The sequence below is a fragment of the Mesocricetus auratus genome, unplaced genomic scaffold (assembly GCF_017639785.1).
Source record: "Mesocricetus auratus isolate SY011 unplaced genomic scaffold, BCM_Maur_2.0 Super-Scaffold_100714, whole genome shotgun sequence".
NCBI lineage: Eukaryota > Metazoa > Chordata > Mammalia > Rodentia > Cricetidae > Mesocricetus > Mesocricetus auratus.
The window spans coordinates 9,921,073-9,944,045 of record NW_024429270.1 but is presented as its reverse complement, the minus strand read 5'-3'; the positions used below and the strand labels follow the sequence as shown (position 1 = coordinate 9,944,045).

General features: G+C 46.6%; 1 protein-coding gene across 2 annotated transcripts in view; it reads right to left on the bottom strand.

The window, feature by feature from the left end:
* Window positions 1-1,549: 1,549 nt before the first annotated feature.
* The window catches only part of Cdh5 (cadherin 5), a 38,848-nt gene continuing 17,424 nt past the window's right edge, over window positions 1,550-22,973 (bottom strand). For both annotated transcript variants that reach the window (XM_005078647.4, XM_040740760.1), the window contains 10 exons: window positions 18,090-18,378; window positions 17,212-17,328; window positions 15,668-15,832; window positions 14,498-14,685; window positions 12,809-13,059; window positions 8,983-9,125; window positions 7,959-8,083; window positions 7,494-7,602; window positions 5,230-5,475; window positions 1,550-3,627 (listed from right to left, as the gene is read on the bottom strand). In XM_005078647.4, the coding sequence (XP_005078704.1) occupies window positions 3,107-3,627; window positions 5,230-5,475; window positions 7,494-7,602; window positions 7,959-8,083; window positions 8,983-9,125; window positions 12,809-13,059; window positions 14,498-14,685; window positions 15,668-15,832; window positions 17,212-17,328; window positions 18,090-18,378 (2,154 nt within the window). In that variant the 3' untranslated portion in view covers window positions 1,550-3,106. The remainder of the gene's footprint in view (window positions 3,628-5,229; window positions 5,476-7,493; window positions 7,603-7,958; window positions 8,084-8,982; window positions 9,126-12,808; window positions 13,060-14,497; window positions 14,686-15,667; window positions 15,833-17,211; window positions 17,329-18,089; window positions 18,379-22,973) is intronic.

Here is a 22,973-nt window from a genome sequence, read left to right as displayed (position 1 = left end):
TTTTGAGGCAGGGTTTGTCTGTGTAGCCCTGGCTATTCTGGAACTCACTTTGTAGACCCGGCTGGCCTGAAACTCACAGCCTGCCTCTGCCTTCTTAGTGCTGGGACTAAAGGTGTGCGCCACCACTGCCCGGCTGAGAGGACTTCTTGGACAGTAAGGTAGGTACAGCTCTCATGGAAGACTGACTTAGAGCAGAGGCACTATCAGACAGGTAGGAACACTGAGCCAGAAGAGGTGACATCCATGAGAACAGCAGAATGCAGACCAGCTCTCCTCCAAAAGCAATGAGATTATCAGCAACTCAGGAAGCAAATGCCAATCTCACAACATCCAGGAGGTATCTAGTCAAGTAAAACAAATAAAAAGGCCACATTCTGTGAATGATGGTGAGCTTTGTGGTACTGTAACTTGGCCACTTGGTCTATCTGTGGCTCCCTGCACTTGGAGTGCTGCTTCTGAGAGCACCACCCCTGGGAGAATACTGGCAGTCATAGAAAGAGCAGCCTAGAAGCCTCACATCTCCAAACCTGTTCCTAGGTGACTTACTGAGCTATCTGGGGCTTCTCCAGACAAGCTCTCTTGCAGGGCTTTGTTCATTTGACCTGATTTGGAGAAACTCAAGATCAGCCTTTCTCCTTTTTGTGCTTGTTGGAAATAGTCCCATTGACTGTAGCTGTTTAACATGAAAGGTGTCTTGGCCAAAGCTAGCACGAAGCTGATCAAACCTTCAGAAGTTGGGGAGGAAGCTTTGCTGCAGAGGGTTTTGACAAGCATAGGCATATTCTTTAGAACCCAGATACTCCATGTGCCACAGGGCTGTGCATCTGCCCGGGAAAAAGCCTGCTTCCTTGCTTCATGAGAATGATGTTGAGGCCTCCTGCCCCCATCTAAGCAGTAGCCCTGGAGGTTTTGGGGTAGGACATGCACAGAGCACAGGGGGCCCTGAGTTATAGAAAGCTGAACTGGATTTCCCTCATTTTCTGTCACAATTAGTTTTCTTTCTTTCCTCCCTCCCTCCCTCCCTCCCTCCCTCCCTCCCTCCCTCCCTCCCTCCCTCCCTTTCTCTCTTTTGGGATAGGGGTTTCAAGACAGGGTTTCTCTGTGGCTTTGGAGGCTGTCCTGGAACTAGCTCTTGTAGACCAGGCTAGTCTCGAACTCACAGAGATCCACCTGCCTCTGCCTCCTGAGTGCTGTAGTTTTCTTTTCTAAAAAAATAGACTTATTTATAATTATGTATGTGTAGGCACATGCACACTTGAGTGCAGGTGCCCTCCAAAGTCAGAGGAGGGCATCAGCTGCCCTGGAGTTAGAGTTACAGGTAGTTGTGAGATTCTAGGATCACAGTAGTCCACACATTTAACCTGTGAGCCATTGATCTAGGCCCATAATTCACTTTATTTGTGACTCACAAGCCCCCTTGCCCTATGAGTTCCTCTGAAGAGGCAGGTAGCAGGTGTATATGTGTATGAATGTGTGTGCATGTGACCGTGTGTACATTTGCACCCATGCATGTGTATGTGCTTCATATGAGCTCTCTGAGCTCTGGAAGTGGAAGAATTTCAAGATGTCTTTATTTAGATATAAAAAATGGCATCTCATGCACCAGGGTGACTAATACATAGTCATTATCCTTACAGCAATTACTACAACAAGAAATAAAAACTTACAGGAATTATTTATCCAACTAAAAAACCTGAATTAAAGTTGCTAACCTAAGTAGCAACCTGCCTACTACGCAAAAAAACAAAACAAAACAAAAACCCAAAAACCCACACCTTATTCTACGTCTGTGAGAACTAGAAACTTGTAAGTATTATTAGTTAAAAAAAATAAGAAAAACTAATTATTGGTTAAATGCCAGTGCTGTCTACAATTCCCTTCAGAGAGGCCTTGTTGGGGGATGGGCCCACAATGGAGGATGAGCTGAAGGCACATTTCTGCCTTGCCCAGACCTCATTGTGCCTGGATGTCCCCTCTTCTGACTGTGACTTCAGCGGAAAGTTATCCAAATCCCTCCAAGGGAGAGATGCTGAGATGTCACTGCTCCTGGGAAGGGCAGGGGCCTTGCATTCATTCTGCAGTGTGAGCCCGGGGGTCATTCCCTGAGATGCGGCAACTAGCGGAAAAGGCAAATGGCATAGTGGCTCTGTGATGCAGTTATGTCTTATTTGGGACATTAGCCAGGCTTGCTGAGGTTGCATCTTGGATGCCTCCAAGAGACAAGCAGATAGCAAGAGAAAAGGGAGTATGAGTGACCAGGCAAGCAACTGCCTCCCACAGGCAACCTGGGCAGGGTTCAACGTCATGTGGGCTCCTTAACTTTTCCAGGCTTCTTCTGGTGAGTGGGTTGGTGGTTATCTCTGCTCTCTGACCTGTCACCCTTGGTCTCCACAGTCCTTCCTGGGTGAATTCACAGTTGCTCCAAATTTAATAATCCATTTCCCTGAAGTTTATGGAATAGATTATTGCTCAGTAAAGCAGTTAATGGGGTGGCAGGCCTGCCGGATCACCTTGAGACCCAAGGTCAGGAACTGCCAACAGTCTCCTTCCTACCTGGACAGGCCTGGGGGGGGGCGGCTGGGGGGTAGTTGAGCACAGCAGTGCTAGGACTCTTGAGAGCAGGCGTAATGGATCAGTTACAGCCTCCCTCGGGACTGGGCTTCAGAGTCCTGTCCCATAGCTCATGGCACCCAGTCTTCTTCCTTCAGACAGAAACCCTACCAGGTTCAGGGACCCTTGGAGAAGACTCCTCAAAGGTCAGCATAGGCAACTTTGCTTGGCAGTTTTGAAGGGTCAGAAGTCTAGAATAGACTGGAAGCGTATATAGGGGAGGGGAAGGACAGGACAGTGTGGGAGCCCAGACGGAAAACTAGCTTCATTTTCCCAGTATTAGGAATGGCCATCAACAAAATATGTATCTGTCCCTGGATGTTGAAGGGGCCTGGAATTTGCTACCTTGGGGGTGGAAATGTCTTTGGTACCCAGAGACAAGGGGTGCTGGGCTGGAGAGTCTGTGCCACTCCTTGGAAATCAGGGAAGGTGATGTCAGGTGTGTCAGATCTAGGCTGCAATGACTTTGGGTCCCCTGGCCCAGAGACTGGCAACCTTAGATGATCAGCTCATCCCTGGGATCTGAGCCATACAGCTCGGCCAGCATCTTGAACCTGGGTCCCCAGTCGTTGAGGAAGTCATAGTCGATGTCAGAGTCGGAGGAATTGGTGGTCAAGGAGCTGAGGGACTCTGCGATGGACTCTGAGCCCTCGTAGCCGTAGATGTGCAGAGTGTCGTAGGGGGGGCCACCGCCGTCATTGTCTGCCTCATCTTTCTTCACCTCGATCATGGTGGCCATCTCACTGGGTCCACTGTGAGCCCCAGGCCCCAGCCGTGGGGGCTTCTTCACCTGCGAGTACACTGCTGGCCGGGCGTCCATTGCGGACCGCAGGGATTTGGTGGTGCCACCGCCACGCACAGAGTTGAGCACCGACACGTCGTAGCTGGTGGTGTCCATCTCGCCGCCACCCTCCTCGTCGTAAGTGACCAACTGCTCGTGAATCTCAAGCGCGCTCTTGCTATGTGCATGCGCCTGCTTCCGGAGTCGCCTCCTCAGGAAGATGAGCAGGGTGATCACTGCCAGCCAGGGAGTCAGAGCAACAGACTTGGGTCAGACAGGGGTGTGCCTGTGGGATGTCCCTGCACTCCTCCCTCCAATACAGATTCCTGGAGCCCGCCCAGACTCCCAGGGCCACTGCCACGACCTGGCCAATACAGATTTGGTTTGGCCCAAAGTATAAGTCAGTAGCATAATACCCACCCTGCTGAAAACTGGACAGGAATGGTTGTGGGAAGGTCCCCTGATCCTTGATCTGTGGCAGAGAGCTCCCTCAATTAGCTTTGGCTACTTCCCCTGTGTTTCTAGCCTTGAGTTAATTAATAATCTGTTACATACATGAAGTGAGGATGGCCTGATGAAGCCCCTTCCCAAGCCTCAGTTTTCCTGTCTGCAAAGTGGATACAGTGTAACACTAGTATTTATTTGGGGAAGGTGATGACAGGATTCTGTGGGCGGCATCTGTCTCTAATGTCTCTGGCACGGAGATTCCAGGAAATGGATACACACAGTGGGAAGCTCGGAGGCCTGGAGCAGTTGCTGTCTGTACCTCACAGCTTGTCAGCGTGGTGCCTGGGCTGATACAAAGTACTTTCTGGAAGGAGCCTTCACCCCTCAACTGAATGGGCTGGAGAAGCCCAGGTCTGCTGGGTGCCAATGCTAAGGGGAAAACTTCCTAGTGCCCTGGGGAATGAGGCTGATTAACAAGGTAAAATACCAGTCCAGGCAGCTTGCCCTTCCCTGATCCTTGCCTGAGGTCTGTTTCCTGGGAACGCAAAATCCAGAAGAAGCCTAAAGTGCCCTGAAAATGATAAGGCTCAAAAAACAAAGGGAAAACAAAAGCAAAAGGCCTAAGGCTGGAGGAAGTCTATAAAAGCAAAGAAATCCCCTAATGAAATTCCAAGCTAGAAGTCTCAAAGTTTCCATTATAAAGGAATTTTAGAAACAATTAAAGCCAGGAGTGTGGTGGTGCACACCTTTAATCCCAGCACTCCGGAGGCAAATGCAAGTGGATTCCAGGCCAGCCCGCTCTATATAGTGAATTCCAGGCCAGTTAGGGCTATACAGTAGGACCTTGTCTCAAAATAAATGAATAAAATAAATTAATGATAGTTTTAATGTAAATCAATGCCTCAAACAGCACCTGGAATATAGTATGCACTCAAAACATATGCAGCAAATGGATGAATGTCAAGTGCATTTTTTCTTTCTCCCTCCCTCCCTCCCTCCCTCCCTTCCTTCCTTCCTTCCTTCCTTCCTTCCTTCCTTCCTTCCTTCCTTTCTCTTTCTTTTTTGAAATGATGGAGATTGAACCTGGTGCTTGACACACGCTCTACCACTGAGCTACACCCCTGGGCCCAGGTTATTTTTAAATGGCGTTAACTTGAAGAACAGTCTTGTGTCTCATCTCTCCTTTTTCCTACCCCCTTAAGCCCTGGGTTGGCGTGTGTGTGTGTGTGTGTGTGTGTGTGTGTGTGTGTGTGTGTGTGTGTGTTTCTACATCTGTAGCTCTGTATCCTACACAAGGAACTGAGATCCAGGGTGATGCAGGACTGGTCTGGGACCCTGCCTCTTCTGTGAAGCCCTCTCAGCATCTCCTCCCTGTCCCATGAGACACTGACCTGTGATGGTGAGGATGCAAAGGAAGATGGCTACCAGCGCCTGGATGCTGACACCTGCCTGGGCGGCCACCTCCTCACAGAAGGTGAACTCTCCTTGGTCGTTGCATTTGCACACAGCCACTGTTAGGGTGCCGGTTCCGGTCAGGCTGGGCATCCCGTTGTCTGAGATGAGCACGGGTAGGTAGTGGAACTTGGCCTGCTCCCGGTCAAACTGCCCATACTTGACGGTGATGTTGGCGGTATTGTCTGGGAACAGCAAGACCATAAAGTGAGGCTTTTCCAGGAGCATTAGTCCTCTGGTACCATGGGGGCTGCCTCTTCCTGGGAGATTTCACTTCCCTCATTGCTCCCTGCCTGTTGTTTCTGCCCCTTGAGCATAGGCCTGTCCCTTTGCAAAGGATGTTGTTTGAGCAGCTGCTTTGACCCAGCCTGAAAGAGTGGCTCAGTCAGAATACAAAACTCCATCTGTACTGTCTGTTTCAGTGGGTACACCTGGCCCCTTCTCCAACCCAGTTCAACAACAGGGCCTCTTCTCTTGGGCTCAGTTCATCACTCTATTGTTTCAAGCTTCCACACACAGGTGGGAAAAGAATGCTTTCTCTTTGAGCACTGGGTTAACATCTTTGTGCTACCTCGGAATCAGTGCAAAGGAGGTTTATAACTGTAAACACAAGCCTAGGTGCCCAGTGGCACTGACATTTGCCATTGGGAGAAGGTGTCCCTGAGCAATCTACAACCGAGAACCAGCTTCTGTGCCAATAGCCCCCATCCCCAGAGCCAATCATTGGTTTGCTGTACGGAAGCATCCTCTCGGAGCTTTTTGAGCATCCTGATTTTCAGACCTCTCCTTACACACACACACACACACACACACACACACACACACACACACACACACACTGCTGCTGCTGCTGCTGTTGCTACTGCTGCTGTAGAAGGACAGATGGTCTGCCTTTTGTATGTTTCTGGGAGGTTATAATACCAATGGTCAGAGGATTTACTTAGCCATACAAGATGGGCACATACAAAACCAGCCAAAAGCCAAGAATTTAAATTGGAAGACACTTTCATCTCACTATTCCTAACTGCATTTCAGTTTTAAGGCTATTATAATGGAAAACAAATGACAGGGCACTGACATGTGATGGATTGAAACAAGAGACTCTGATACGCAGGGCATTTATATGCAAATGTCTCTGAGACCAACGACTTGCCTCCTGTTGCATGTAAGATGTGTGTTTGGGGTGGCTCCTAAATGTTCCATTCTGTTTTAGGACCCCCAATTCTACTTAGTTCATTTGAGGTACACGCTGGGAATGGGGTGACAGGTATTTTTACAATGCTTTTTTCTGAATGTTGAATTGTGTCACTAACTGTCAGCACAGCCCGGCTAACTCCCTTGTTTGTGGGCTATGGTATTCAGCTTACTTGATGGGTCCTTGACTGATCCCTTGAACATGCCCCTCACTCTCAGGGACCCTCTTCGCTAGTCTTCTCCAAAGGTGACAATGGACTGTTTCAGTAAGGGGCCCTCACAGCACCATCAATCAAGGACAGGGAGATTTCCTCCATGTTTGAGTGAATAGTTGTTACAGTCCCACCTAAAGGTGTCTATTTATCTTAGGCAGTTGCGGAGGCCATGGAAACCGGGTCACTTTCAGATGAAATTAAAGCAGCCCATGACCATAGCTCTAATGCATGCATCTTCACCAGAGCTCTAACTGAGCACAACTAACCTCACAAGACTCTCTGGGCTTTGATTGACTGAGCGGATGTGCTCTGATATGCTGTGATTGGTTCGGAGACTGCTTTATGGTTCTGGCTGAACTGCAACAAAACACATTGCCTTGTTGGGATTCATGACTTCCTGTTTCCAGTTTGGGCTTTTTAGAATGATATGGAAATTTGTAGTTTTGTTGAGACTGAGATTCAAGTATTAGAAGGGGCCTTCAAATGGTTTGGATGGATCTGGTTGCCTGCATCCCTGCATCCATGTTGTGTTCCTTGTCAGAGAAGCCTTTTCAGGGTAATGCTAGCCCTACACCTATGCCTTGTGAACCACCAAGCCTGGACTGGTGGCGTTGACCACCATGCAGACCAGCTGTACAACGTATGTGGTGAGAGTTGTACAAAATAGCCCATAGCATGAAAGACCCTGTGGAGACCTGTCACCCCGTGTTGGTCCAGTCCTTGATCCAGTGCTTCGAGGCTCTCAACTGACACCTCTGACCTTTTACGAGCCAACCAACTGCTCTACTGCTCACCGTGGTTATTTATGAGGGTGAAGTTGCTGTCCTCAGTCTTCAGGGCAAACTTGAACTTTGTGTTTGGTGGCATTACATCCTTGTCTGTTGCAGAGATCTGTACCACCACCTGCAATGTGAGAGATGGGAAATGATCAGAGTGGTTTGGGGGTGGTATCCCGGGGTTCAAGGATGGGTTTAGACGTGACCGTGGCTGCCTGTCACCTGAAGCACTATCATCTTGAATGGTCTTCCCAATGCCACTTTGTCTACTACCATCCTGCACCCACTTATCCCTGACCTATTCTTCAGAAAATTCTAGGGGTTCCATTTCTCCACCGGTAAATGTGAATAGCATTTTATTCAGGCTGTTATATAGTTACTTTAAACTTAAGGAACTCTCGGAGAGCAGGAAGGTTTGCTCTTCAGCCCTCTGTCTGAAAACACACTGCCCTCCCCTACCTCCCCCACTTGAGGCCAACTCACCTTGCCCTGAGCAGCATTCTCACACACTTTAGGCTCATAGGGCTGGGCAAATTCCGGGGGGTTGTCATTCTCATCCAAAACTTCAATATAAACCTGCACGATGGATTCTTTGCCTACAGGGTTACCTGCAGGAGAAACAGCTTGTCACCACCATGGGCCCAGCTGATGCTGGCCTTTGGAGCCGGAAGATGTTTGGATGGATTGTCCTGGGGACCTGGGGTGGAGGCCACTTTTTTGCAGAAGGAAAGACCAAGGATTGTGTCATGGATGGAAGGAACATGGAGGAGGACAAGGTGGTAGACCTTCATATGTGAACAAGTTTGCTTATAAGAATCCAAGAGCTAAACAGCCTCAGTGCATCTTAAGAGGTTGTAATTAAATTAGTAAGTCAAGCAAACACAATTGATTAAAATAATACAACTGTACAAATAATCACATGCTCATTTAAATAACATTGGCCCCTCTCAGGAACCCCCACGGGACCTGGGTGCAGAGGGAAAGTGAACCCTTCTTTTCTGGGTGATTGTCACAACTCCCATGGCATCTGTCACAATTTATACCTTACAATCTCTAGTTGAGAACTGCTTCTTATTAACTGATGCAGCTATAACTTTCCACACACAAAGGAGTGTTTGCTAAGTGTGTTTAACACTAAGAACCATGCAGCATTTGGTACAGGCACAGCCACTGCCCTATCTCTGTTCTCAGGACCAAACCTTTAGAAACTGAGTAGCATGTGCCTTCGGTGAGTCTCATCACAGAGACATCTGAACAGCCTGCTTTTATCACAGTGCTTCTTAAGCTATGCTGTAGGTGAGGTTCTCAATCTGTCTAGAGTGGTACCCTATTATTCTGTACTCCCAACAAGGTTGTGGGTGCTCTATATGATGTTGGTCCAAGGGGCACTTTCAGAAATGGAAGTTCAACATATCCAGCCAGAGAAGCACTTCCCTGCGAACTTGTAATGCCGTTAGAGGCTCATTGTCCGTCTTGAAAGGATGACCTGGAAGATGAAGGGACTCACCTCTAGAATCCAGTTCATTGGCTTCCACAGTCAGGTTATACCAGGCGTGGGTTTCTCTGTCCAGTTCTTTCTCATTATAGATGTCCCCCTGTTTGGTTATTCCAAAGAATAGCCCTCTGTCACTGGTCTTACGGATGGAGTATCTGTCCAAGAGAAAGAGGTTCATGGATTTCCTTGTTCTTGCTGATTCCAAAGTCCTCAGCATGACACAGAAGGCACTTCAGGACTCATCCCTTTCGTCCTTCTCCCACCCCTTCCCAATGTGCACTGTACTTCCAGTGAGAGTGGGCCTATACATGTATACATGAACAGAACAACAATGCGTGACCTGAATGGTTATCTTATAACTGGATGGGGTACCTGAGACCCCACCCAGATGCAAATCAAACGAAGTGGGTGACTCTAAAATCAATTGCACTCCGTATGGAGTGTGGTGTGTGTGTGTGTGTGTGTGTGTGTGTGTGTGTGTGTGTGTGTGTGAAAACAGGTGAGCAAAGGCCAGGAAGAAACAAACAAAAACAAGAGCTGGAAGAAATAAAAACCAGATGAAAACACATGAAGTGAAAATCTGAGGAGTTCTCAATAAACCAGGAAAATGCTGTGTGTGTGTGAAGATAGTTGATTGTACTGAGAAACCATGACAAATAAAACAGAAGAAATAATACAAAATATAATAATAGAATTTTTCTGATAAGAAGAAGGCTTAAGTCTATGGCAATGTAATCAATATTTGGGCATAACTAAAAAATAAAGCAATAGTTAGGCATGTGCTGATAGTCCTTTGAGTGTCCCAGGAATGTAAGGGAAATCAGACTCCTCCAGATGTTCCCACAAAGGTGAATGCTAGAACACATTGGTGGGACCTTTGAAGAGAAGTGTCTATGATCTAAAGATTACACAAGTACATCCAAGTGCCATTAAAACAGGAAGGCAACGTGATTTTACACACACACACACACACACACACACACTTTGTAAATATATAAGAACTTAGGGAATACATAATTCATAAAAAAGTGTCCTGTTCCTACAAAAAAAAAGTTGTTTCGAAAACTTTAAGAGATTTCTCAATCAAAAACAGGAACCTGGTTTGGAAGGAAATGAGATGAAGTTATTGGTGCATGTGTGTGTGATGCGTTTAACTAGAAAACATTTACGAATAAAGAAAGGAGACAGCAAAGATGAGGAGCAAGAGGAAACCTGTTCCACTTGAGAAACAGGAAGTGAGAGACGAGCAGTAGAGAAGATAAGAGCAGACACAGCATGGATGATGCAAACATGAAGCAGGAAGAAGGCAAAGCATTTCTGTTGAGATCACAAAGCCAGGCTCACTGCAGGCTCCTTCCAAGACACAGCTCTGTGCCGAATAATCTAGAAAAGTCAGAAGTGAAAGTTGGAGAGTTTATCCAACAGATATAACATGTAAACAGGATAGGCAAACTTAACATCATGGCATGGCACTGAGGGCCGAAAGGGTAAGCAGAACAGATTGACTAATTTCACATGGTTGCAAAATTACAGGTCCTGAGCTCAGCCGTGGAGCAATGGCTTAGCATGCACAGACCCTGGCTTCTATCCCTTGCACTGGAAAAAGAGTTAGAGAACATAACAAAGGTAATAATATAGTGGTAAATCTTAGTTAAAAGGACAAAAAATTAAATTGCATAAAAAGCTATTGATATTTCAGAAAAATGGGCATAACACAGCTGTGTTATATCACAGAACATATTATACCACTACCCTCCAATTCCTCCACCACCTAGTAAAAGAAAAACAAAATAAAACAATACCAAGGAAAGATCTCAAAGTCTTCAGTCAAAGAAACAGCCAAGACTATAATTACAAACCATGTTGAACAGAATGACAGTGAAACAGTGGTCCCTAGATGCATGAGATGTACCAAACCCAGAGAGGCTTGCTTTGTTCTCAACAAGAAAACGAATACAGCTAGACCTGGAGAGGCAAGCCTACAATTCTAGGAAGTTGAGGCAGAATTCCAAGGGCCTCCTGGGCTATAGAATGAGTTCATAGCTAGATGGCGCAACTTAGTGGGACCCAGTCTGAAAATGAAAAAGAAAGAAAGTAAAAGAGTTTGGGGATGTGGCTCAATGGGTAGAGATCTTGTAAAACCCCAGATCAACTACATAACTTTAAAAAAAATCAGATTTCCAAAGATGATATATGAAATCAATTCTTGGGTCATCAAAATGGCTCAGTGGGCAAAGGTACCTATGACCAAGTCTGATGGCCTGAGTTGTAATCTCTGGTACCCACGTGGTACAAGAGAGAGCTGAACTGACTCCCCTAAGTTATCCCTGGCCTCCACATTTGTGCTGTGGTGTTCACCAGCCCTATCACACAGAATAAATAAAGTGTAATAAAATAAAAAAATAACTCACTGGGATATAAGTATTTTAAGATTATATATTAAAATTTATGTGAAGCCAGGTATAGTGACATATACCCTATAACTCCAGTATTCAAGAGGCAGAGATAGGAGGATTATTGCAATTCAAGGCCAGCCTGGGCTACATAAAAGAAGCAAAAAAATGTTCATATGTAAGAATGGTCCTTTAAGATTGGATAAAAAACAAGGAGAGAAGGGTATGTTAGACAGGTTAAAGTTCAGCAGAAAGCTGTTCTGCTAAAGCAGAATGCCATAGAATATGTAGAGTGGGGAATTCTGAGGAAGAGTCAAGTCTATGTGAGAAAACCTAAATATGTAAAAAGCAGTGGGAAAGCAATAATTAGTCATCAGGACTGACAAGTGTGGGGTAAAATAAGATTGGATTCAATTCATGCTAACTATCAAATACTATGTGACTCCAAGAAGTCCGAGAAGATCTATATATTCCTTTTGTCCCAGAGGCTAGAGGAGGAACATGTAGTTAGAGCAGATGATCAAGGACATTGGTTTGGATTGATCATTCCACACCCTCCAAAGTTCACGTTAGAAACTGTATCCACCAATCCATGTATTTGTGGCATTTGGAGATACAGCTTTTGGGAGGTAATAAGGATTATATTAGGTTATGAGGGTAGGGTTCTCATGGTGGATTAGAAGGTAAAGAAAGACGGACTATGGCAAGCTCATTATGTCTCACCATCTTGCAGAAAGAAAGACCCCATTAAATGGCAATCAGGTGCTGGCACCATGTTTTTGGATTTCCAAGCCTATAGATCCTTAAGATAAACAGATCTCTGATGTTCATAAATTATCCAGCCCATGGTATGAAGTTATAGCCATGGAAAATGAATGAGGAACAAGTATCGATGAAATGTGCAGGACACAATCCACAGCAAACATACAAACAATAACAACAAATTCAGCATCAGTGTATCTGTGCATTTGAGTGGTCATAAAGGAGCATATACTCTGAGCCCACCCACGAACTCAGTGGGAACAGGAACTACCACAGATTTCTCTAGAGACATGGTAGTTCCACCAAGTGAAAGCAACACTCCTGGCCTTGTGTTTTGGGAGACAAATTTCTTAACAATTTTTGGTGACAGGGTTTCAGATATGCCATTGCTAATGGATGATTGCTCTCTTGACTCTCAGGCCTCATTAGATAGGACCTGTGTGAGTCATGGTCCAAAGTCCTTCAAAGAACAGAGGATGGCCTGGACCAGACAAGATGGGCATAATAAGAGCTGGCAGAACAAGGATGTACGTGAAAAGAACCAGGACCAGTCTGCATTTTTCATGAAGGTGTGGGGAGAAGCCAGAGTCCTTCTCTGAGCCTTGGTCTCAGACCACCAGACATAAGAATGCCCATGCCAGGATCATTATACCAGTATCGCTTCATGCCCACCACCACTTTACCCAATGGTGCGCTGAGCCTTGTCTGGGTCTCTGGCCAGCACAGTGCCTATCCGAGGTTTCTTCTGGTTTTCTGGCAGCTGGAAGTGATAGAAGTGTCGCTGGAAGACAGGGGGCTCATCTACATCCAAGACGTTGATGGTGATCTTGGCTTTGTTTTTGCCTGCAGTGCTGCTCAGGTATCCGAGTCGGATAGTGGGGTCCATGGCCTCAATGTAGAATGTGTACTGCTGGATGAGCTCATAGTCCAGGGGCTGCATGGGTGGCAAGTATGATGACTGTCTTTAGTGTGTTTCATTTTCCTGGCTCCACCTCCGTACCCCACCCTGTTCTAAGCATTAAGAACACACACACACACACACACACACACACACCCAGTCCCCTCTCAAAGGGATCATAGCTTAGTGGTTCTGTTCAAGGGAGTACCTTTCATGATTTTGCTTAAGAGGCTTCTCCTTTGTCTGCCTAGCAAATTTCTTCCTATTTTTCTTGAGGAATGAATAGGAGTTTTCTGGGAAGGTAGGTAGTATGATATAGCCCTCTCAGAACCGGCTCTGGATAGAGGCAACAGCTTCTTGTCTGGCATTGTTGCGCAGCCCTGAACATGGCCAGCTACATTTTTTGGTTGTTGTATATCTATCTTTCTGACTGTTTGAGAGCTTTGTGAACTCTGGTGGCTGGGCATGTGTTCCCAGTCCTCTACCCGAACATTCCAGAAACATGAAAGCTCCTCTCCTCCCTCTTCTGAATTCAGTCAGTCTGACTTTGCTTGCTGCCAGCAGTAGCTACTGTCCATGGCCATTTGTGCCTTCTGGTACACGTTCTTTACATATTTATTGGGAGATTCTGATGTTGGGGGGGCACTGTGCTGTTAAGTATCAAATGTCAAGTTTTCATCTAACCTGGAATCATATTTTCCATATAACCTGAAAAGGGAACCTCAACTGACAAATTGCCTGTGGGCTTGTGTGGGGGCGGGAGTTTCTTGACTGTTAATTAGAATAGAATGAATTAGCCCACTGTGGGCTATACCACTCCCTAGGCCTGGTCTTGAATTGTGTGAGAGGAGAAAGCTCGCAAACAGCTGAAGCCACAGACAGGAACTCTGAGTGCATTCATTTCTCTCTGCTTTTGACTGTTATGGTGACCAGCTCTTACCACTGTGACTCCCCTTTAACAATGGACTCAACTTCGAATTGTAAGCCAAATACACCCTTTTCCAAAGTTGCTTCTGGTCAAGGTTACTTTATCATAACAACAGAAATAGTACTAGAACAAGTGCTCTCTGCCTGCACTGCAGGGTTTGTGGCTGCCTACCCCAGCGCCTGACTTTCCTGCTGCAGCTCTGAGGTGTGCTCAATGTTGCCCCCATGGGACTGAGCCCCACTTGTAACCTGCTCATCAGTGATCTCAGGAGGAGCTACCTTCTTGCCACTTGTCACTGCTCCTGAGGCTTCCAGGGATTACTTCCCAAATAAACACTTGATTCCCAAAGCCTTACCCCTGGTCTATTTCTGGAACAACTCAGCCTGAGACATTGGATTAGAGTCTCTGTGAGCACATGACTGGCTCCAAGCTGTACAAGAACATTCTCCTTCAATGGCCTGTGGCTCAGAAGCAGTCCCTGAGTGTGTCCTTTGGATGCCAAACTCCACAGCCCACGAATGGGTTCAGAACTGCAGGTCTACATACCTTTGTAGGCTTGATGATACCTTCATTACGGTTGGGGTCTGTCTCGATGGTGAAGGTGTCCCTGTACTCGCCCTGCATGATGCTGTACTTGGTCATTCGATTCTGAGGCTCATCTGGGTCCTCAACTGACAGAAAGCCCAAGGGGCTGCCCACACGGATGTCTTCAGGCACCGTAAATGTGTATGTGGCTGATAAGCATAGAGTATCACAAAGAGTTAATGAGACAGATAAGACAATTGTCCCTTCATATTGACACACACACACACACACACTCACACACACATACACACACACACAGTGATAGAAATTGAACCAACAGTCTTACCTAGACTAAGCAAACACTCTACCACTGAATCACACCTCTACCCTTTGGACTTTAGAGATAGAGGCTTTCTCTGTAGCCCAGGCTAGATTTGAACTTGTAATTTCCTTGCCTCTATCTCTTGTTGTTGGGGCCACAGGAATGTGCTGCCTTATCTGGGTATCATACAACATTTTGTTACAGAAAACAGGCAAGAAACTTATGACCATGGGATTCTGGGTCCCAAGGCAAGGGACCATCCTTCTGTCAGTCCACCAAGTAGTTACTAAACTCATTCTGTACTTTGGAACATCAATAGACAAGAAAGACAAATCTTGCCTTCAGGAAGTTTATGCCATACACAACAACACTACTTCAGAATTAGATAATTTGGGGAGCAACTGAGGCCAGAATTACAGCAGAGCTAGAGGGTGCCCCACTTACTTCTCCTGCCCAATGTCACCTGGGACACAAGAAAAGCTCTTGACAGGCTGTTTTATGGGAAAATCAGTTTGTGGGTAGGTTTATGCCAGGCTTTGGTTGTACCCCTCTTTTCTAGAATTTTATAACTGGGCCTCAATCTCAGAGGCCATGTTTGCCAAGCCTATGGGATCTGGGTGACATCACCTTTACCTCAAAGTGGCATCAGCAAAGGTGTGATTTTTGTCTGGTCTGAGAAGGGACCCGTCAATGGACGATTGGGTGACCCTGGGAGCAATGTATAAGGATGGTGTAGAGTCTCCATATTCCTGCTTCAGAAGCACTCCGGGATGTAAAGAGGTTTGGGGTACCCCTGTGGGACCCTCCAAATCACTGAGTCTGGATTGTCCCAGCCCCTGTTTGCTTAAGGCTCTATGGGAGAGGCTTACACTGAGTAAAGATGGGGAAGTTGTCATTGATGTCTTCCAGTTTGATTATCACAGTGGCTGTGCCTGACTCTCCCCGAAGACCCTGGGCATCTCGTGCTTCAACCACGACTTTGTATTCAGCCTGCGTCTCTCTGTCCAAGTTTTTGTCCTTTGTTAAAATGAGTCCTGAAAAAAAGTGTCCCAACAGGAACTGTGTTATCTGAGGAGTCTTGAGAAAATGTGGGTGCTCACATCCTCCCTAGAAAAGACATAGGTGACTCCACTACATGTCTGGGATTGAGACCCTCAGGGCTACAGCCCCCTACCTCCAGACCTTGCCTTGTATGGGTAAAAGCTGGCCAAAGGTGTGGTCCAATATGGTTCTGAGCCAGAGAGAGCCTTCTGTTGAGAAATACCATAATGCCAGTTTCAGGCTCAGAGTGAGCATGCTATGACGGATAAGTGATGTCTGCCTTGGTTCAAATAGATGTGGTTGACTGTACCATGTTTTAGTACTGAGGGTGCTGTAATTGATTAATGATGTCTGTCTTGACATATGTAGAAGTGGTTACAGTTTTTGTGCTGAGAGAGCTGTGATGGATTAGTGATGTCTATCTCGGTGCACATAGAACTATCAGTTGCATTACGTATTTGAAGACAGTATGCCTAGTTTGACTAACTGGCCTTCTTTCTTGCTTCCAAGACTCAATACTTAGTTTTTCAAATGTGTTGAACTGAACCAAATCTGGCCTGAGAAACCTTCTGTACTTTGCAGACTCGAATCTTTCTGTGATGATCTGCAACCTAGTAATGTGTAAATAAACTAAACCCCTAACTTAGGAGTTTGCTCAGCCAATCCCAGCAGCTGTGCTCCAGTTAATCATAGGCTGCCACCTGTTCAAAGCTGTTCAAATAAGGCAGACACCCCAGCTGTAACCAACTGAGATCTTTCTAGACTGCAGGACTTTTTTTTTCTGTACTATAAATACCAACCAACTATGCGGCAGCCATGGGGTTTCTCTGAATTTGTTTGGCTTCTGGGGTGTCCCAATTTGTGAACTATTCTTTGCAAAATTAAACTTGATAAAATTTAATTGGTCTAAAGTTTCCCTTTTAACAAGGCACAAAAAATTATGTGGCATGGCTGTGTCTGTGCATAATCTAATTCGAATTTCATAGCTACTGCACAAAGGGCTATGGACAGTCCTAGCTTCTGGACAAAGGAAGTAAGGATCATAGGCGTTAGTTGACTTGCCAAGGACTGTAAAACTGAGTAGCAGTGCAGGGTTCAAACCCGATGTCTCTGGACATGTACAAAGACCTTCTAACCAGCATTTTTGTTGAGTTCTGATCTCTGCTTGGGTGAAAAGACCCCTATTTTCTTCGGTGCATTCCTCGAGCACCTGTTTGCTTCCTCCCCTGACTTGCCTCAACATGCTTTTATGTATATTATGTATTCCTCCCCTGGATCAGTGTTGACACCTGTCAGGTTAGACGTCCTGCAATATTCATGTCCCAAACCCCTACAAATAGGGTACCCACCCAAAAGGGTTACTCATACAGACCAGAATTATCAATGATGAAGTGCTCATTTCCTTGTAGGATCTGGTACATGACAGTGGCATGGCCCGCCACAGTGGGGTCATCTGCATCCACTGCTGTCACACGGATGACGGAAGTCCCTGTGGAGAGAGACGAGTTCTGGCGTATCTGCTCATGAATGGCTTTTACTGCATTCCCTGGTGGGAGTAGATGGGGTTCTGCTGTTCTTACCACCCAAGCTGAGGGAGAAGGTTTGCTTTGTGCCCGAGGGGCCATTGTGAGGGGAAGTGCCAGCAATGGTAGGTCCAGCCAGATGAACCAGGAAGGATGCAAAGAGAACAGGTGGTTTGTGGATTTGTGGGAGAAATGAAGAGGAGGAGATGTTTGGGTTTGAGAGAGAAACTTAGGGTTCCTAATGGCTTTACCTCTTCTTAAGATGAGAAAGTACGGGACAGGGAAGGGTATTGGAAAGCCTCCAGAGGGTGGGGACCACATTTCTCAGCCTTTGGAGTTCTAGGATTCCTTCAAAAAGGTCCAACCCCCGGGCCCTGAACACAGATCCTGGACACTCTCTTCCTGTATCTCCGGAAGCAGGATGAGGACAGGCTAGCAACTCCTAAGCCTATTTCTAGAGTGTTGACACACTCTGGGGTCAGGGTCAGGGCCCAGACTGTAAGGACAGTCAGTGCCTAGCACATTATTAGGATCAGAACCCTTCTGTGATTAGGGACAGGGCTTAGCGTGGGAGTAGGTCAGAGGTTAGCCTTTAGGGATCAACTTTGAAATCATGTCAAGAGGCAACACAGCATTACAACTACTTCCTTGAGCTTACTGGAGCCTGACCCTAGGCAGTGAGGTGACGGATGTGAGAGGTGAGGAGGAGGAGAGAGGGCAAACATACCCACAGATGACATCTCTGGCACAGATGCATTGAATACCTGGCGTGTAAACACAGGCCAGTTGTCGTTTATATCGTGAACCTTGACAGTGAAGCTGGAAGATGGCTCCAGGTTTACGTTGGTCTCCTTGTCCACAATGAGAGCAGTAAGGAGGTACTCAGGGACCTTTTCCCGGTCTAACCTCTCAAAGGCATACACATCTCCTGTGTCAGAATTGACCCGGAAGATGGTGCCAGCAAACTTTCCTTCGAGGACATACTTGGCATTCTTACGGTTCACGCTGGACTTGATCTGGGAAAGAGCAGACAACATGAGCTAGGAACGGGAATTATGGCTACTTGAATGCGTGAGTGTGTGCACACACAGTTGTGCACGTTTGTGTGTGTGCATGCATGTGGGGGTGTCTGTGGGCCTGAGTGCATGCGTGTGCATAATATCCTACGTGTAGTGCTGTGTAGAGATCCTCATTGTGACACTGAGGTTTTCAAACAGGAGCTTTTTGACTGGTCACCAGTGAGTCCTTCTTTACCAGGCCACCGCAAACAGTGATGAGCATTTCTTAGCTGTGTTCAATGCCTAGAATGGTTCCTGGAGCCCAGTAAGGCACTTGCAACTGGAGAATAAAAGAGGCCATTGTCTCTTATATTGTTACTATCTCATCTGTAAAATGGAGCTAATTGAATTTATAAGGTTGATTTGCACTAGTGAGTAGAGCAGACCATTTGGAAATGAGTGCCAGGAAACCTTGGCTTCTTTTGTTGTCCCATGTGAAAACAGGATACATGGCAGTGACACACTGGAGCTGGCTGACATCAGCATGGATTGGCAGACTTGACTAGAATTGGGGAAAGTCTGTGATCTGACTGTTAAACGCAGCCATATGAAATTAAATCATCTGAACATACGATGAAATAATTATTACGAATGGTTTGTCAACCCTCCGGATGCGACGACTGTTACGGTTTCCTAGAAAGCAATAACAGAAGTGGGAAGGTCCACACTGAATAGAGGCATCATCACCCTAGGAACTGGGTACCGAACTGGATATAAAGGAGAGAGTAAATGATAGTAAATGAAGCAGCTGCAGGATGCTGCTGCCCCTCCTCTCTGCCATGATGGACGGTACCTTCAAACCCTGAGCCCGATTAAGCCCTCCCTTCTAGATACTGCTTTTGCCAAGTGTTTTGTAGCAGCAACAGAAATGTAACTGATAAAAACATATTAGAAGCAAAGATTACAGACACTCAGAATTCACGTTTCTGTGTTACCGCATTTAACCGCCTTCTTGGGGTTATTGTGTCTTCTGTGTGAGCATAGTGGTGACACTAAATGGGGTATGGCCATGTACATCTTGTACTAACTCTGCCTTCAGGGATACATACCACCAGCTTGACGGCTGAGTATTTACACTACAGAAATTGGCAAGTTCTACACATCGGCACTTTCCCCTCAAAGCCAGTTGTCAGACATATATCAACACAGCAAGCATTGGTCCCAGTAAATTTGCTTCTGGAATGATGCATGAAATATTCTCTTCTTGGCTATTTGCGGTGTCTAATCTGCAGAACAGAACCCCAGTGAGCTTTGTTTAACTCGGGGTATCCTGCACTTCTTGGACCACTGAGCTCGTTTTCTTTATAACACCTGTTATTAGCATCTTAAGGGAAACCAGTATATGCCAAGCACATTGCACTGGACACTACTGAGGTAAATCACAGTGATTGGTCATGATAGAACCACAAGCCAAAAGATATTAGAAAGTTTGAGTGATGAATATTCCAGTTTTGCAACTAGAGGATATTAAGTCTGTAAGGTTATAATATTTCATGAGTTCAAAATAGCACTTTTCTAGAAGGCTGGAATGAGAAAAAAAACCTAGAATTCCACTTGAAAAACAGAAATTGGATGCCCACAAGGTATCCTAGGTATCAAGCATGCTAGGGGACCCATAGACACCACAGGCCCAATTCTGGCTCTCGGAACTGAGACATAGTGGGAGGCTGACATCTCAGGAAGGCAGGCAGCACTTGGGGGTCAGATGGAGCAATGCCGTTGTGTGCAGTTGTCCAGTAAAGATTTGTTAAGGTGGGAGGAGAGCAGAGAGTGGCCAGGAAGTCGAGAAGGTTAGCCTCAGGGGAGAAGGAGATTCCAGAAGGATGCGGACCAATCCCCTGAGGTCTAGAAAGTGTCCCTAGAGTTTAGCAGCTGTTCACTAATTGTAGCAATTAGTGAGGAGGTGACAGCTGGGTGGAAGGCTACAAAACCAGGTGGCAGAGCACAGAGAAGACTCTGGAAAGTGAAAGGGAAGATTGCAGAGGGGCATTTTTCCCCTCACACAGGCAGGCGTCGGAAGAGTGAGGTAAGCAGCACCTAGGACTATCAGAGATGCTGGAGCAGGGAGTGTGGTGTGCAAGGGGCAGGCGGGCCCAATGGGCAGGACAGATACTTAACAGCTAGCCGGGGGCAAGAAGCCATGTATCAGCTCTGTACTCTGTGGCATGTGGGGACAATAGGGGAAGAAGGAGGGGGACAGTTTGACGCCTTGTTCAAGGCCCAGGTTAACTGACACACTGGTCTTAATCAGAACCTTTTTTGTGAAAGGAGTGGAGTGGAAGCAAATCAACTTGGAAATGAACTGGAACAGTGTAGATTCCAGAGGCAGCCTTCTCTCCAATCTATACTTTAGTCCTTTCCCTTCTCTTCCCTTCCCCTCCCTTCCAGCCCCTCTCATCTTCCTCGCTTCCTTCTTTCCCTCCCTCCCTGCCTCCCTCCCTCCCTCCCTGCCTCCCTGCCTCCCTCCTTGCCTGCCTCCCTCCCTCCCTCCCTCCTTGCCTGCCTCCCTCCCTCCCTCCCTCCCTCCTTGCCTGCCTCCCTCCCTCCCTCCCTCCCTCCCTCCCTCCCTCCCTCCCTCCCTCCCTCCCTTCTCTTTGGCTGTATAACCCAGGCTGTCATTGAACTCTCCATCTTCTTGCCCCAGTCTCCAGAGTACAAGAATTGTAGCATGCACCATCATGCTTGATCCATTTTATTTAAATAGACACCAGCGCACTGAGTTCCTGTGCACCGGCCCGCTTCACCTCAGCACCACACCTCACATTAGTGTGGTCCCTTGTTACAATGAGCGGGCCAAAACAGGTGAAGTGTATTGACCCACGTAGGTAGCTCAAACAGAGTTCCTTGCTTTTACCTACTATCCACGTGCATCCGTCGTACCACCCCCAACCCCAGACCCAAGGTGCCTTTCAGGACACCATACAGCATTAGCTGTCATGTTTTCGCAGCTTTTTTTGGTTGTGAGAGTTTCTGAGAATTTTATTATTTTTGGTGACCTTGACACTTCGGAGGAGTGCTGGCCAGGACTCTCACTGGATACCCTTCTGCGTGAATTTCTCTGTTTTTCTCAGCACTGAACTGGGGTTATGGGTTTTGCCCCTCCCCCTTCCTACCATCATTGTGTCTGCATGGAATATCTCAATGCCAAGAGCTGCCCTGCCCTGGCAGGCTGCTTGCAGCTGGCTTCCATTGTCCATCCAGGTTTATAAACAACAGCTCCAGACTTTGGCCTCGATAAGCATGCACTTCCTTCAGCGTGTGTCTCTGGAGTCCCGAGAGGATCCTTGGAGTCCCGTGTTTGTGTCTCCTGCATACTCTTGTTTTAATGAGGGCGGGGATCACATGTGGTTCCTGTACTCCTCTAGCCCCACGCTGGGTACCAAGTAGGTTCCGTCATCACAAGACACAGACCATCAGTCACCCCTCTGAAGCTGGTCCTGCTCGGCATTGCCCGCCACTTTCTGGTAGCCTTTCCTGAATCATCCTTCAGATCGGCCTCAAGACTAGCCATTCTCGGAGAATGATTCATGGCCAGTTATCCCATTGGGAAAGCCATAATTGGGCTAATGGCATTTCCCTCTATGACACGGGCTTACTGTGTAACTCTAGATGTGCATCTTTCCTTGTGCCTGGTCAGGAGGAGGTATTTACGTCACCCGGAGAAAAGCCATTCTGGGAATCCTGCCCAGCCAGGTGCCCAGTCAGCTGACTGTGAGTGGGGCTGTTAGCAAATCCGTCCCAGATGACTCCACCTGTTTCCTTCAGCTGGAGTCAGGGAGGCAATGCTGGTGCCCTTTCCAGACTGTGTCCTCCCACGGAAGGTCCTCTTCAGCCTGTTTCTCTGTCACCAGAATGCTCCCACCCCCATCGTTTGTGGGGTTCTTTGTCTGACACGAGCTGTTTCTCTAAGTCTCAGTGTTTTAAACTGTGGCCCCCAACTTCATGTGAGGTCATATGCCTAAACATAGGAGTTATGCAAACTTGGCAATACTGATTGATTTCTTGATGCACAATGGCCAGAAAGTAATTCATAACCCAACATGTGATGGTTTTTCTGGCAGTACTTGCCTATGTAGCATCACAAAACTTCACTGCTGCCTTGGTTCTCCACACACAACATGTGTGCTGGTCATTGTGTATTTCATCATATCACACAACACCAGTGAGTGACACCCCAGACACTTGGCTTATATTTGAGACTACTGTTTAGGGTACAGTGTTTTTTTATTATGCATGCAAAGTGTTCTGCTCTTATAGAAACCATGATTTAAAAAAGACCTTTATATTCTTATAGGATATATATATATATTTATAGGAATTTTGTGTCTATATATATGGATACATATCCTTATATAATATTTTTACTTTAGTTTTGAGACATGGTTACTGTGTAGCCTTGGCTGTTCTGGACCTCATTATGTAGATTAGGTTCACAGAGATTCACTTGCATCTGCCTTCTGAGTGCTGGGATTAAAGGTGTGTGTAAAAGAGACTAACAGTCTCCTGCCATCATTACTCAGCATGTATGAGTCACATTAGTGTGTCTTTGAATT